At 36.7% G+C, this 16,724-nt stretch overlaps 1 protein-coding gene across 1 annotated transcript; it reads right to left on the bottom strand.

Annotated features, from left to right (window-relative positions):
* Positions 1-10,874: 10,874 nt before the first annotated feature.
* On the bottom strand, positions 10,875-12,394 carry LOC132524145 (UBX domain-containing protein 2A-like). Its single transcript, XM_060155980.1, has one exon. The coding sequence runs from the start codon at positions 12,194-12,196 to the stop codon at positions 11,495-11,497; it is 702 nt and encodes a 233-aa protein (XP_060011963.1). The 5' UTR covers positions 12,197-12,394; the 3' UTR covers positions 10,875-11,494.
* Positions 12,395-16,724: the final 4,330 nt, after the last annotated feature.

Raw genomic sequence — 16,724 nt, forward strand, 5'->3', positions numbered from 1 at the left:
CCACTATCACCCTGATACCAAAACCAGAAAAAGATGTCAGAAAGAAAGAAAACTACAGGCCAGTATCACTGATAACATAGATGCAAAAATCCTCTACAAAGTACTAGCAAACAGAATCCAACAGCACATTTAAAGGATCATACAACATGGTGAAGTGGGGTTTATCCCAGGAATGCAAGGGTTCTTCAATATACACCAATCAATCAATGTGATACACTATATTAACAAACTGAAGGAGAAAAACTATATGATCATCTCAATAGATGCAGAGAAAGCTTTTGACAAAATTCAACACCCATTTATGATAAAAAACCTCCAGAAAGTAGGCATAGAGGGAACTTACCTCAACATAATAAAGGCCATATATGACAAATCCACAGCCAACATCATCATCAATGGTGAAGACTGAAACCATTTCCACTAAGATCAGGAACAACACAAGGATGTCCACTCTTGCCACTCTTATCCAACATAGTTTTGGAAGTCCTAGCCACGGCAATCAGAGAAGAAAAAGAAATAAAAAGAATACAAATTGGAAAAGAAGAAGTAAAGCTGTGACTGTTCGCAGATGACATGATACTATACATAGAAAATCCTTAAGATGCCACCAGAAAACTATTAGAACTAATCAGTGATTTTGGTAAGGTTGCAGGATACGATATTAATGCACAGAAATCTCTGGCATTCCTATACACTAACAACAAAAAATCAGAAAGAGAAATTAAAGAAAACAATCCCATTTACCATTGCAACAAAAAGAATAAAATACCTAGGAATAAACCTACCTAAGGAGGTGAAAGACCTGTACCCAGAAAACTATGAAACACTGATGAAAGAAATCAAAGATGACATAAACAGATGGAGAGTATACCATGTTCTTGGATTGGAAGAATCAATATTTTGAAAATGACTACTACCCAAAGCTATCTACAGATTCAATGCAATCCCGATCAAACTACCAATGGCATTTTTTACAGAACTAGAACAAAAAATTTCACAATTTGTATGGAAACACAAAAGACCCTGAATAGCCAAAGCAATCTTGAGAAAGAAAAACAGAGCTGGAGGAATCAGGCTTCCTGACTTCAGACTATACTACAAAGCTACAGTAATCAAGACAGTATGGTACTGGCACAAACACAGAAATATAGATCAATGGAACAGGATAGCAAGCCCAGAGATAAACCCACGCACATATGGTCACCTTACCTTTGATAAAGGAGGCAAGAATATACAATGGAGAAAAGACAGCCCCTTCAATAAGTGGTGCTGGGAAAACTGGACAGCTACATGTAAAAGAATGAAATTAGAACACACCCTAACACCATATCCAAAAATAAGCTCAAAATGGATTAAAGACCTAAACATAGGCCAGAGCGTATAAAACTCTTAGAGGAAAACATAGGCAGAACACTCTATGACATAAATCACAGTAAGATCCTTTTTGACCCACCTCCTAGAGAAATGGAAATAAAAACAAAAATAAACAAATGGGACCTAATGAAACTTAAAAGCTTTTGCACAATAAAGGAAACCCTAAAGAAGATGAAAAGACAACCCTCAGAATGGGAGAAAATATTTGCAAATGAAGCAACTGACAAAGGATTAATCTCCAAAATTTACAAGCAGCTCATGCAGCTCAATATAAAAAAAAACAACCCAATCCAAAAATGGGCAGAAGACCTAAATAGACATTTCTCCAAAGAAGATATACAGATTGCCAACAAACACATGAAAGACTGCTCAACATCATTAATCATTAGAGAAATGCAAATCAAAACTACAATGAGATATCATTTCACACCGGTCAGAATGGCCATCATCAAAAAATCTACAAACAGTAAATGCTGGAGAGGGTGTGGAGAAAAGGGAACCCTCCTGCACTGTTGGTGGGAATGTAAGTTGATACAGCCACTATGGAAAACAGTATGGAGGTTCCTTAAAAAACTAAAAATAGAACTACCATATGACCCAGCAATCCCACTACTGAGCACAGACCCTGAGAAAACCATAATTCAAAAAGAGTCATGTACCACAATGTTCATTGCAGCTCTATTTACAATAGCTAGGACATGGAAGCAACCTAAGTGTCCATCGACAGATGAATGGATAAAGAAAAGTGGTACATATATACAATGGAATATTACTCAGCCATAAAAAGAAACAAAATTGAGTTATTTGTAGTGAGTTGGATGGACCTAGAGTCTGTCATACAGAGTGAAGTAAGTCAGAAAGAGAAAAACAAATTCCGTATGCTAACACATATATATGGAAGCTAAAAAACAAATAAAAAATGGACATGAAGAACCTAGGGACAAGATGGGAATAAAGACGCAGACCTACTGGAGAATGGACTTGAGGATATGGGAAGAGGGAAGGGTAAGATGGGACAAAGTGAGAGAGTGGCATGGACATATATACACTACCAAATGTAAAATAGATAGCTAGTGGGAAGCAGCCGCATAGCACAGGGAGATCAGCTTGGTGCTTTGTGACCACGTAGTGGGGTGGGATAGGGAGGGTGGGAGGCAGGGAGACGCAAGAAGGAAGAGGTATGGGGATATATGTACATGTATAACTGATTCACTTTGTTATAAAGCAGAAACTAACCCACCATCGTAAAGCAGTTATACTACAATAATGATGTTTAAAAATAAATAAAAATAAATAAAAATAAAAAAGATTATGGAAAGACTAAACATAGTTCAGCCTCCATTGATGGGTTAATAATTTTTTCCAAAAATCACTGCAGTATATAAATATGAATTATAAATCCTAAATAAAAATTAAATCATTGCTAGCAGTTTAAATCTATTCTTACTTGTCCAAAAAATAATAGTCCTTTTCACTAGCCCTTTATTTTTATTACATCCATACAGTAATTTGTACAGTCATTCAGAATATATTTGCTAAAAACCTAGTATGTTTCTGGTGCACAATGAGAATACACTATTATACAAACTGTATAATATCATGGAAAATCAGTCTTCACTACTGTGTTTTAAAGTGAAATTTGTTAGCCACATTTTTTTTTTTTACTTGGAAAATAAAGCACGTTATAAAACACTAATAGTCATTATGTGATGGTTAATTTTATGTGTCAACTTGACTGGGTTAAGGGATGCCTAGATAGCTGGTAAACATTATTTCTAGGTGTGTCTGTGAGGGTGTTTCTGGGCGAGATTAGCATTTGAATTGGTAAACTTAGTGAAAAGAGTGTCCTCACCAATGCCAGTGGACATCATCCAATCCACAGTGGGTCCAAATGTAACAAAAAGGTGGAGGAAGAATGAATTTACTTTCTGCTAGACCTGGATATCCATCTTCTCCTGCTCTCGGACACTGGCAGACTCCTCAGCCACCATCATCGCATGAGCCAATCTTTCATAATAAATCTCTTTCCGTATCTATCTATCTATCTATCTATCTATCTATCTATCTATCTATCTGCCTATTAGTTCTGTTTCTCTGGAGGACCCTAATACATCCTTTAGAATAGTTGAGTTAATCAAGACTGGATGAATGAGGTCAGAATCAGCAGGTTATTTATCACTGGAGTGGTGAGAAAATCAACCTCATATGCCAAACAAAGCTTATCATTTTGAATGAACAATATTCCATAATCCTAAAAGTTTTTCTTTCCTAAAGCAAACATGCAAAATCTAAAGATTACAAGTTTATTGTCCTTGGTACTACTCAAATGTGTGAATACTATGGAAAATATCTCTCCTTCTTTTTAGAAAAAATATTTTTGAGAGGCAAGATACAGAATAAGTACAGATTTCACCTAATTTTCATGGTAACTTCCATGTAAATATTTGCTATTATCTTTCTTTGTAAATGAAAGTAATGGATAAATCCATTGCTTTGCATGATCAAAAGGACTTGTGTGACCAGCTTCTTAAATATTATCATTAAAGTTTTATCACCAAATATTAGCTTGCCCTTTGTGGCCTCAGATATCAACTCCAATTTTAATCAAAATTGGATGAAAAACATCTAGTTTTTGATTTTAATAGTGGTGAAACACTAGCACATATGTTATTGTATATGCAGACCATGTATAATGAGATGTTTTATTATACCCAACTGTATCTTAATACAGGGATTGAACATTTTTTTCTACTCTCTTTCCTTCGTGTACATATTTTATGAGTGAAAGGCAATGGTATTATTATGGAGGTAATATTATTACATGACCATAGATATTTTAAAATTTAATTTATTCCTCTTATTAGAATTATGTACAAGAACTACTATTGCATATGAAAATATAAATAGCTGCATCAGTTGCCTTATTCAAACTGACAAAGTTAAGCTTAAAAAAATTAAGCCAAAGTCAACTAATAGTTAGAACGCTTTCCAGGAAATCAAACTATTTGCTTTTTTGGAAGAATCTTAAAATGACATGGGAAAATGTCCAAGACATAATTTTATACAAAAAAATAATCTATATAACTTTACATAAAATAGGATCCCAATATAATAGATAGTAAGCAAACACAGAAAGTTAGGACTAGATGGAAATACATTTTAACATAACAATACGTGGGGTGATTAGATTATAGGCACTTTCCATTTTCTGTAATGTATGTAGAGGTAGGTGTGTATGTGGGAGAGAGACAGAGATAGAGGGAAATATAGCTTCTCCAGAAATATTAACTTGAAAACAGGAAATTTTTAACATCTAACAGTTTTTGGAGAAAAATATAGACGATTTTATTTGAATTTCAGTCAAATTACCAATAATATAATTATAAAACTTGATGTTCATTTTGGACAGTGTTATAGGTGTAATGCTCAGTTGTTTTTTTTTTTAATGAATTTTTTCTCAATATATGTTCTTCAATACTTGAATTGTAACATAATAAAGTTAAATAATTATAGACACATTCAAAAAACAAAATGTAAGGAAAAGAATTGTCCTACGTTCAGAAAGTCTCTAGATAGTAAAGCTTTCAAACATCTTGTCTATGTTCTTTACAGAACATGAAATGAAAATTTGGGAGTGTTAAATAGATTTCTCCTAACAGTCCGTTTTTGGAATCTCCAGGACCAGAATCAGATTTTTAAAATTCCTTTCTTTAATACAATAACTCTCATAGAGTATATAACTGCACATATTTTTTTTCAAATTTTATATCTTATTGTATATTCTAGAATTCATGTTCCAAAAAAATTATACTATATAATATATATTACCCCCAAGTACTTTGTGTACTTTTAGCACAGTTGGTTTGGTTAAAAGAAAGTTTGACGGAGACATATTTTACAGCATAATTGACTTTTCCCATCAAAATAATTGCTTTGCATATACTGGAAAATATAGTACAGCTGCATAGGAGTGTTCCCCAGTGCAAATTTTTAATTTGAATTGGTTTGAATACTTTGAATATAAAGATAAATCAGATGTTTGATCTCTTCTACATATACATAGAGAGAATTTTAAAATGCTAAGAATTCTTTAATATTTGAGTATTACAATATCCGTTCTAATATATGAAGAATAACATAAAAATGAGTGATGATAAACCTAGCTTAGAGTTCCACTAAAAGATTATGGAACGAGCATTTTTACTCTTCCTCTTTCTGAGACCTATAATCAGAAATCTAAAAAATGCAACAAAAGGGAAACAATCTGATCAAAATTTTCAAATGGCCACATCCACAGACCATAAATAGAGCATTTGACAAAAACAATGAAATCTGAATCAAACTGGAGAACACTGACATACTTTAATACATTCTTCTCCAGATCCTTAGCAATTTTCAGATTTTTCTAGGATTATGTGACAAGGTCTAAAAAAGCCTAATGATGCTTGAGCTGACGAAATGACAAGGCTTGGGCAGGTCATGGGAAAGTGGGAAACTCCCCTATACTATTCATACTTACCCTGCTGACTGGCACTGGAAGCAGATCTAGATGAAAAGGGGATAAGTGGAGGGCCCTGCCATGGATCAGAATCAACTGAAAAAGATAACTCTGGGTCGGAAGTTTGTGACGCAAGTGACAAGAATATGAGTCATGGTGACATCCTGTTTACTCTAAAAGTGAAGGGAAATGCACCTCTTGAGGTGAGTAAAGAATGTAGTAAGTTGCATGCGAACAAATTAGAGAACAGCGCTTTGGATGTGCAACAGCCAAATTCCCCTCATATGCTATACTCTGTTGTCCCCTTCCGAGATTACTCGTGAGCCAGTAACTGCCCTGATTGAATTAGCTCAAATCAAGATTGTAATGATTAGAAAAGAACCAGCTACAGAACAATCAATAGATTGATGAAGAACATACACCAGAATAATTACAATATGAAATTTCAGATACATAGCTCTCAAAACTCTTATTTCTGAGCCTAATGCAAAATCCAGAAATCAATTAGAAAATTTTGGAATACGAGCATGAGATCAGTAAATGAATTTAGGCCATTAACTGTTAAGCGAAGGGGAAGGCATGAATACTTAGAAAACAAAAATGGAATAAGCCAAGATGAGGGAGAGAGCTAACTGAGTACAATAATACTCAAAACTATCTTTTGTTTTCTAGCCATCTTCTAAAATAAGAACATGATGATGGCATTTCCCAAAACAAAATATGTTGCTGGCTGTCTACAGTGCTTTAAGCACTTTTAAATTTATTTTCTGGCTTCCAACCTACTTTTTCCTCTTTCATCTCTACCGTTACATCTTACTTGTCGACTTGTTCATAAACATGCCATGGACTTTTGTGACTTTTATATTAACTTCATATTGGTCTTTCTACCACCTGATTCGAAAGCTCCTTCCTGAAACTTTTGTTATTGTTATTGTTGATATTCCCAAAGGACCAGGTCAAATGTCACTTTCTATTGTCAGTCAAAAATAATCGCTCTTTCATGACTTTGCTTATGCTTCTATCAAAATATATGACACACTTAGAGCTACATGAATTAGTGGTATTTGCATAATCAATATTTTTTCAATTGAAATTAATTATAATTCCACATAGAACACTAACAAATTTCGGATCAATGCTTTAGAAAAAGGGGAGAAAGGGATGGATTTGGTAGTTGTCATGGGAGATTCTATAAATTTATTTTGCAAGGGACCCAGACTTATTTGTGGATATTCTGGGGAGGATGAGCCATTTGTAGGAAACACAACCTAAAGGGCATGGCAAGCAGAAATAATTAGCAAAAAGGAGTAGTTTGAAAACGGGGAAACCGAAGGACAGAAGTTACCCAGAAACACATGCCAGCAGCCCCTATCAGAGAAGTTTATCTGCAGCCAGCAGTGGCCATGCTACCATATTGGTATCTAGAAATGGAAAAGTTTATGAGGAGAAAAAACAAAAGACAAAAGCAAAGCAAAGATCCACATTTGGACTAAGTATTAAATGGATTACTAAGACAGGAATTCAAACCAAGGAAAATATAAGAGAAGAAGAGTTGTTAGAATTGGACTCGCCATGAGAATGTCAGACTCAGCACAAGAGTGGCCTGGTACCAAATCCCAAATATTTGTGATAGAATATTAACTCTTTCCTACCTGAGTTAGTGATTCTCAAACCTGCATGATTATGAAAGTTACTGTTGTCTCTTAAATTACAAATCCGAAATCTCACTTCCAAAGATTTAGAATCAATACATTTGTATTTAAAAACAAATAAAAAACAAAGAAAGAAAAGCATCCTAAGTTCAGCCTGTTTGTTCTAGACTAGAAATATGGCACAGAGTCAACCCATGCTTGTCTCTATTTTCCTAACTAGAGCTTTTAATTTCATTTCATCTGCTTTTTATTGAAAACTTTTCTCATTTGTAGTATTTCACCCCAATTCCTCTCAGTTTTGTCCCTTGGATATCTTGCTCTGTGTGATAGCTTCTTTTATTTCTCTTTCAAGAAAAGATCCCAGGTGTCCAGAGATGTGCTTTCTCCCACTTTTCCCATAGTTCTCAGCCTCAAATCCCTGTTCATAAGTAAGCTAGTGTCTTTGATTTCACCTTTCCTGGCATCAACAAGACTCATCTTGACTTACAGTGTCTATCCTCACATTTCTGTCAACAGATTCATCAAGAATCTTTGCAATTAATATGCTTATCCTGGTGTTAATGGTAAAATTGCAAACCTATACTTAACATGTCAGTATATAATTAATACTAACATTTCAACCATATATTACAGCTGACAAATTTCTGATTAAATGAATGAACTCAATAAGTATTCAACAAACATTTATCTACAACGACTATGTGAACCACAGTAATTAGATGAAGATTGTGGGACAATGAAAAATCAATTCCAAAGGCAAATTTGCAATCTCTTGAAAACGAAAAAAGAAAACCACGATAGAGACGTTTTGATTTTAAAAATGGTGCAACACTAGCACATATGTTATTGTATATGCAGGCCATGTATAATGAGATGTTTTATTATATCCAATTGTATCTTAATGCAGGGGTTGAACATGTTTTTCTATAAAGAGACACAGAATAAATGATTTCAGATTTGTGGGCCATATAGTCTCCGTTGCAGCTCTTCAGCTTTGTCATTATAATGTGAAAGCAGCCACAGACAATATAAAAGAACAGGTATGACTGTGTTCCAACAAACTTTACCTACAAAATATAGGCACGTGACTGAATTTGACCCCCAGTTTATACTTTGCCAGTGCCTGTTTTAGTCGATATTCTTTGGTCCATGGTATATTGTATACTGATGCAATGAAATATGAATTTTTTTTCTTTTTCAAAATCCTTTGTATAATACATACTGAAGATAGGATAAATTTTGATTGTATAGAATGTAGCCAATTATTTTCACAATATAAAAATTCTAGGATTCAAGCCACCAAATATTTATCACATTCTCTATGCTGCAGGATGCAAGAGGAAACGGAAGAGGAAAATACTGGTATGAAAACCTTCCTAACAAGCTGTCAGGACCTTGTTAAATGAACGTTTGCTAAGTGGAGCTCAGGGTGCTGTTGTGGTTCAACAACAGACCACAAAAAAAAAAAATTTGAAATAGGTAAGTTTATTACTCATAGGTCCTGGAGGACACAGCATGCCTCAAAGGGCCACAAGAGGAGGTCAAGGCAGAGTGCAGACAGAGAGACAGACAGGAACTGGGTGGGGCACATGCTTTTGTTAGGGTGTGTGAGTAGAATGCTTTGGGGTTCAAAGGTAGGGCCAGCTTGGTCAATTCAAATCAAAAGAGCAGCGTTTTGGCAACCCCATGGGGGTCTTATCTAAGGAAAGCATAAGGCATCCAGGTGCTGGGAGGCAGGGGAGACTGTGGATCACAAGGGCTGTTGCGCAAGTTACGTCAGGAACTTACATTTGCTTGTGACTCTGCAGCTGCTATCTAGGGCATGAGCTCGCATGAGGGGGCTAGTGTCAGTTTAAGGTCCCTGCAGGTCACTTGACCAAACAAAATGAATGCCAAAGCAACAATACCATGGAGTGGCTTAGCTAAACTCTCAACACAAGCTTTGTTTCAAACTAGTCATACTAATTTCCTAAGACTGCTGTATCAAATTACCCAAAATTAGCTAAAACAATAGTAATTTATTCTCTCACAATTCTAGATGCTGGAAGCCTGAAATCAAGGTATCAGCAGAGCCAGTTCCCTTTGAAGGCCCTAGGGAAGAATCCTTCCTTGTTTCTCCTTATCTTCTTTTGGCTCCCAGCAGTCCTTAGTACTCCTGGGTTTGTAGCTGCATCACTCCAATCATCTTCATCTTCTCTGTGAGTCTCCGTATCCCCTCCTCTTCTTATAAGGACACCAGTCATTAGACTTGGGACTCGCCCCAGATCCAGGATGAATTCATCTTGAGATCCTTAACTATTAACATCTGCAAGGACTCTATTTCCAAATAAGTTCACATTCTGAGGTTCTGGGTGAATGTGATTTGGGGGCACACTATTCAATCCACTACATTAGTCATTATTTGCTTGCTTATTTTTTAGTTAAGTCTGCTCTGATGACTCATTCAACTTCTTCCAAAAAACTACTATTTTTTTTTCTTTATATTAACATGTTTATTATTTTTAATGAATATTTTATAACTTTTTTATTTTAAATATATTAGTATTTATAACCCACATAAATAAAAGGTCTTGAGACCAAAAAGTTTGAGAACTGCTCTTTCCAGCAGACATCCAGCACCCTATGAACATTACTGCTGTTAGGCATGGCCACTTAGTTCCTTGGCACATTCAATGTATATTTCACTTTAAATATGATTCAATAGATTGTCTGCAAAAAGCTTCTTAAACTTATTGTCAGGCAAGGGGATTTAATCTGACAGGGAGATACTGAAGTGTAACCAGTTTTAGTTAAAAATCTAGCATGTTTTCCTTAGTGACATCATAATGTAATAAATCCTTTAATATATAAATGGGCTGTGTGATGTATGAAATAGAAAACCATACTTTACACGACGCATTTAAAAAATGTTAATTAGTAACGTGACAACACTAGCATTAGATTCTACGTGAGTGGTGGCAAACAAATGGCCCGCTCCAAATGTTAACTAAGAACAAACCCTTAATTTTTTTTTTCTTTTTTTTTGGCGGTACGCGGGCCTCTCACTGTTGTGGCCTCTCCCATTGCGGAGCACAGGCTCCGGACACGCAGGCTCAGCGGCCATGGCTCACGGGCCTAGCCTCTCCGCGGCATGTGGGATCTTCCTGGACCGGGGCACGAACCTGTGTCCCCTGCATCTGCAGGCGGACTCTCAACCACTGCGCCACCAGGGATGCCCCCAAACCCCTAATTTCTGAAAGAAAATAAAGTAGGGGATAAACTGCGGTTCCTAGAGAAAAAAGAATTCTTTTAAATTTATACATTTCGAAAATGTTGAAATGTATGTCAGCAGATTGATACTGACATTATACTAAGCCACACAATTTTATTCTTAAATGAAAATACATCCCAGATATTGTTGCCAAGTTAATATTTGAGTGTATCTTGCCATTAGACAATGCAAATTGGGAACACTTCTGAGGGTGAGGCATAGCTGTGGTGAAAGCAGTTCCTTTCAGCCTTTTGATTGTATCTCAGATATAAAAAAATTGCATTGATGTTTTTAACCTGCCATGTATAATTTTTTAATGTATTGCTATTTAAAAAAATCTGAGACAGCTAACATTTAAACAAATCACTGCTGTTTGGGAATGATGTTTGAATGAAAGATGCTATGAACATATTTGCTAATTTATACTGTATTAAGATTTTAAATGATATAGTTATTTAATATATCTTACGTTAAATAACTGGTATTTGAAAATAAGTCTATTTTTCTTTCTGAGTAGCCTTCTGGGAAAAGTTCATTGAATATAGTTTCCAGTCATAGTTTATTTTCCTAACTTGTACTTATTTTAAAATCTTCTCATCAGGAGGGAGTTAAATAGTGCAAAGCTCAGCAAATCTGACTTCCCTCCCATTTTGGTGTGCATGTCCACTTATGACCATCATTTTTCTGGAAACCTTCCACTTAGTGTATCAAAAATCAATGTTATAAAAGTTCTTTAAAAGGTTCAGCGGTTTTTTTGAGTCTCTGAATGATTACAGCATTCTGTAAATTGGCTTCTTCCAGTGTGAGTGTTTCATCTAGTAATTTGAGGAAAGGAAGAGCTGTTGCCAGGGAAAAGGGAGGACTTCTTTGTGATCCTTGGTATTTTTCGATGAAGTCTTTGATGTGGCTTACCCTATGAGAAATGTTAAATTTCTGGACAATCCTTTCCCCATTGGCTAACCAGATCTGTATATTAGTGATGGGTTCCAGACTGTTTACTGGGACAGTAGACAACTTATTTTTATTCTCAACTTCAATAGTCTTCGCTTTAGAAACAATTTTTGGTGTAGCACTTCCCAGTCTGTGACCCTGTCCTGAGAAGGGCTGGAACACAGGCTTCGTTGACATACATACTTCATTTTTCTTATCTTCAACTTTAACATCGACCTCCTCTTTATCAAAAACTCCCTGTAATTCTAAAGGTAATTCTCCTTTTTTGATGGAGTTCAGAAACTGCTGACTTGCACCATCAGAATAACTTCTGAAATCATCATTGACTGTGAATCCATTTTTCCATAATTTTATACTTACATCTGCCTGTTTCTTTTGTTCAGTGGGAGACAAACATTTGGCACCAACCTTCTGAGCTTCCTCAAAAAGGCATTCTTCCTTTATACTTTCAAGATTATCTACTTCTTTCATTCTCTTTTGCCTTACTCCGGGCGCGGCCGCTGGAGGGGGCCCCGCCGCGCCGTCGCCTCGCGGCCTCGTCCTCAATTCGCTCAGGGACCGCGGGCGCCGCCGCCGCCGCGCCGCCGCCCCTCACACTGGGAGCACTACTGTCCCCAGACCCTCTCAAGCTCGGCTGCCGCGCCGCTGCGACCCTGCGCGCCTCCCTCGGTCACTCCAAAAAACTATTTTGATTTTAACTCCTCAAAGTTCAGAGTTCAAAGCCTTTATCAATTTGTTATTGTTGAGGAACACAAAACCACTACAAGTGTTAGCATAATCATGGGTGTGTTACTGTAAGAAAATCCTTCATAAACACCTAGACTTTCCTTCTTTTAAGGATTTTTGGGCCTGTGAACTAGCTCAGATCTGGGAGCTGTGTGAGGGGCCATGAATAATGTCAAACCTTGTTGTTTATATAAATCTAGTAAACATTAAGACAGCTAGCCATCTATTTCCATCCTGAGGATATCATGATATACTGGCAAAGACTGCCGAAGATCTCTGAGGGCCAAACCATTCTTAGTATTTACAATTCTGGTCCTGCTGCGTATTATGCTAACCATACCCAGGTTTGGTAATTAAGTTCCACCACTTGGCCCTGCCACTATAGGATTCTACCACCTCATTAAACTCAGCAGCCCCATTTTAATAGCACCACCTTCCACTGTCATTCTTTGCTTGCAGAGAACAGCCTCTAGCCCCTACCGTAACTTTCAAAAATACTGTTGCTGGGCTCCCCTGGTGGCACAGTGGTTGAGAGTCCGCCTGCCGATGCATGGGACACGGGTTCGTGCCCCGGGTCGGGAGGGTCCCACATGCCGCGGAGTGGCTGGGTCCGTGAGCCATGGCCGCTGAGCCTGCACGTCCGGAGCCTGTGCTCCGCAACGGGAGAGGCCACGGCAGTGAGAGGCCCGCGTACTGCTAAAAAAAAAAAAAAAAATACTGTTGCTTCCTTCACTGTATGGGTTAACTTTTGTCCATCAAAAGCAGGTTGAAGATCTAACCCCTGGTACCTGTGAATGTGACTTATTTGGAAATAAAGCTTTCACAGATAATGTCAAGTTAAGATGAAGTCGTACTGGATTAGAGTGAGCCCTGAATCTAATGACTGATAGTCTTTAATAAAGAGAGAAAGATTTAGAAATACAGAGACACAGAGGAAACAGGGAAGAAGGCAATGTGAAGACAGAGACAGATTGAAGTTCAGCTGCCAAAGAAACCAGGAATGCCAAGAACTGACAGTAACCATCAGAAACTAGAAGCGAGGAAGGATTCTTTCCTAGAGACTTCAGAGAGAGCAGGGCCATGCTGACAGATTAATTTTAGGTTTTTAGCCTCCAAAACTGTGAAAGAATAAACTTCTGTTGTTTTAAGCCACGATGCTTGTGGTAATTTGTTACGGCAGCTCTAGGGAAAAGATATATACTCACAATATATCCCTCAAAGCTGTGCTGAAGGGATTGGTCACTGGACCCTCACAGGTGACCTAGTTAGGGGTGAGAAAACAGTTCACATACAAAAATTCGACTCCAGCATTCCTACATCTTTAAACCCTGGAACTCAAAGACCTTATGGTATCTCAAATGTATATTTTTAAATACTGCCCTTCACTGCATCCTAATTACCACTGGCAGTGAGATCATCAATACCTTTAAATCTAGTTAGATCAGAGAATGAATGTCGGATTCCCATCCTTAAGTCTGACCCCCGTGAAGTACTTCTGGTGCCAAAAATTTTATTAATCTTGGTGTACCCAAGGAGATAGAGACACTACAGTTTTTCAGGGAACAGTTTAATGAAGGAATGTGAGCTTAATAGTGGGAAGCAGCTGCATCACACAGGGAGATCAGCTCGGCGCTGTGTGACCACCTAACCAGGTGGGATAGGGAGGGTGGGAGGGAGACTCAAGAGGGAGGGGATATGGGGATATATATATATATATGTATAGCTGATTCACTTTGTTATACGGCAGAAACTAATACAACATTGCAAAGCAGTTATACTCCAATAAAGATGTTAAAAAAATAAAAAATAATTAAAAAAAATAATGCTGGATGAAGAGCATGAGGTCAAGTTTTAGAGGGCTTTGAAAAATGGTAAAGAGATTTGGACTTGATGTGATAATAATTGGTTATGCTTGTAAAATGACTTCTAGTCTATAATGCGCAATAGATATTTTTTCATTTAAACTTTAATTTTTGACAGGCATGCTGTATTATAGGTGAGGAACTAGAACCAGAGCAGTTAAGAGTCTGCTGAAAATCACGCAGCTAATAAAATGCAGGACATCTGGGAAAAAAAAAAAAGGAATATGAGCTTAAACAAATGTAGAAGTACATGTTGGACAGAAAGTCTGTGGTCAAAGAAGTAGAGAAATTGTTACTAATGACTTCAAACTAGAGCAGGTAGAGAACTGCAGAGCTTATGCAGATGGCAAAGAAGCTGTTACATTTGTTTGCCACTATCACAAAGAGGGAGTTTGTTGGAGGGCGCCTTAGCTGTGATGTCTTGGCTCCCGAGAGTAATGGCTTCTAAGTTTCAACTAATCTCTTCTCATTAACAAACCCTAACCTAACACCATACATTCTAGGAAAACTAGTTCCCAGCTTTGGCAGTGGTGCATCGAAGGTAAAGGTGACTGACACTGAACCCTTCCATTCCAGACTAAAAACAGCTCTCACATATTTCTCTGTAAATATTTCCACATGTGACTTCTTCCTCAAAAACTGAGATGTGACACTCTCTTAAAATACTACCTTAAATTCTAATCCTATGTTGGATGATATTGACTCAAGTTAGTTTCTAAGTCTTACTGCTCATAAGTAGAGCAGGGGAATATTGTAATTTTCTCTGGAGTTGAATTTTAGTATAAAGAGCAAATATAAGATTTTTAGCAGTCTTGATGAGGTTTCAATGAAACCACCGACATCACTGAAATATCTGGATTAAAACACTGTGACAAAAACCGGGAAAATGTTCCAACTGAGACCTCTCATACTTCAAGGAAGCTGAACAGTTCATAATCAACTAACAGTATCACGTGAGAGCCTGTTTCATGTTTAAGTGCAGGTTCCATTGTGAATTGTAGTTATTATGTTTCTAATAATAAACTGGACCTCACAATAAAGTAACAAGGTAATGTATTTTTACTTTTATACCTATAAAAAGTCAGTATATTGCTTAGTCATTTTTATATTTCCAAGAAAACAATGTGATGGCATAAGGAATTGATTAATGATTCCAAAATACTCCCTAAAGCCTGACTGCTGCCTTCCTTCCTTCGTTTATTTATTTCTATTTTCCCAGATTTACTGAGATATAATTGACATATAACATTGTAAAAGTTCAAGGTGTACAGTGTGTCAATTTGATACGTTTATATATTGCAAAAGGATTACCACCATAACATTAATTTGTAAGCCCTCCAGCCTCTCACATAATTACCATTTCTTTTTTGTGGTGAGAACAATTAAGATCTACTCTCTTAGCAACTTTCAAGTATATAATACAGTATTATTAGCTATAATCATGCTGTACATTAGAACCCCAGAATTTTTTAATCTTCTAACTGAAAGTTTGTATCCTTTGACTAATATCTCCCCATTTCCAGCACCTCCTAGCTCCTGGTAACCACTTTTCTACTCTCTGTTAGATTTCATATATAAGTAACATCTTAAGGTATATGTCTTTATCTGTCTGACTTATCTCATTTAGTATAATGCCCTCAAGGCTCATCAGAGTTGTCGCAAAAGGCAGGACTTCTCACTGAATAATACTGTTTTTCATATATATATGAAATGTGTTGATGGACATTTAGGTTTTTGAATAGGTTGAATAATACTCTAATGGACATGGGGGCACAGATATCTCTTCAAAATCTTGTTTTTGTTTCTTTTGGATATATACCCAGAAGTGGGAGTGCTGGATCATATGGGAGTTCTATTTTTAATTTTTTGAGGAACCTCCACACTGTTTTCTACAGCAGCTATACCAATTTACATTCTCACCAAGAGTGCTCAAGAGTTCCCTTTTCTCCACACCTTCAACAATACCTGCTATTTTTTGTCTTTTTGATAATAGCCATGCTAACAGGTGTGAGATGATATTTAATTGTGGTTTTGGTTTGCATTTTCCTGATGATTGGTAGGTAGAGGCTTTTATCATGTACCTGTTGGCCATTTGTGTGTGTCTCCTTTGGAAAAATGTCTACTGAGTTGCCTGACTGTTTTTTATCAGGTTTTTTTTTTCCTGCTATTGAGTTATATGAGTTCTCCATATATTTTGGATATTGACCCTTTATCAGATATATGATTTGCAAATATTTTCTCCCATCCCATAGGTTGCCTTTACTTTTTGCTGATTGTTTCTTTTACTGTGCTTTTAGTTTGGTCCAGTCTCACTTGTTTATTTTTGATTTTGTTGCTTGTACTTTTCATATCCAGGAAATCACTACAAAGATCAATGTCAAGAAGGTTTTTCCCTATGTTTCGTCCTAGGA

Source organism: Lagenorhynchus albirostris, chromosome 8 (genome assembly GCF_949774975.1).
Source record: "Lagenorhynchus albirostris chromosome 8, mLagAlb1.1, whole genome shotgun sequence".
Taxonomy (NCBI): Eukaryota; Metazoa; Chordata; class Mammalia; order Artiodactyla; family Delphinidae; genus Lagenorhynchus; species Lagenorhynchus albirostris.

Bases quoted from the DNA above. Each gene is read 5' to 3' on its own strand.
- LOC132524145 (XM_060155980.1), bottom strand. From the start codon at position 12,196: ATGAAAGAAGTAGATAATCTTGAAAGTATAAAGGAAGAATGCCTTTTT.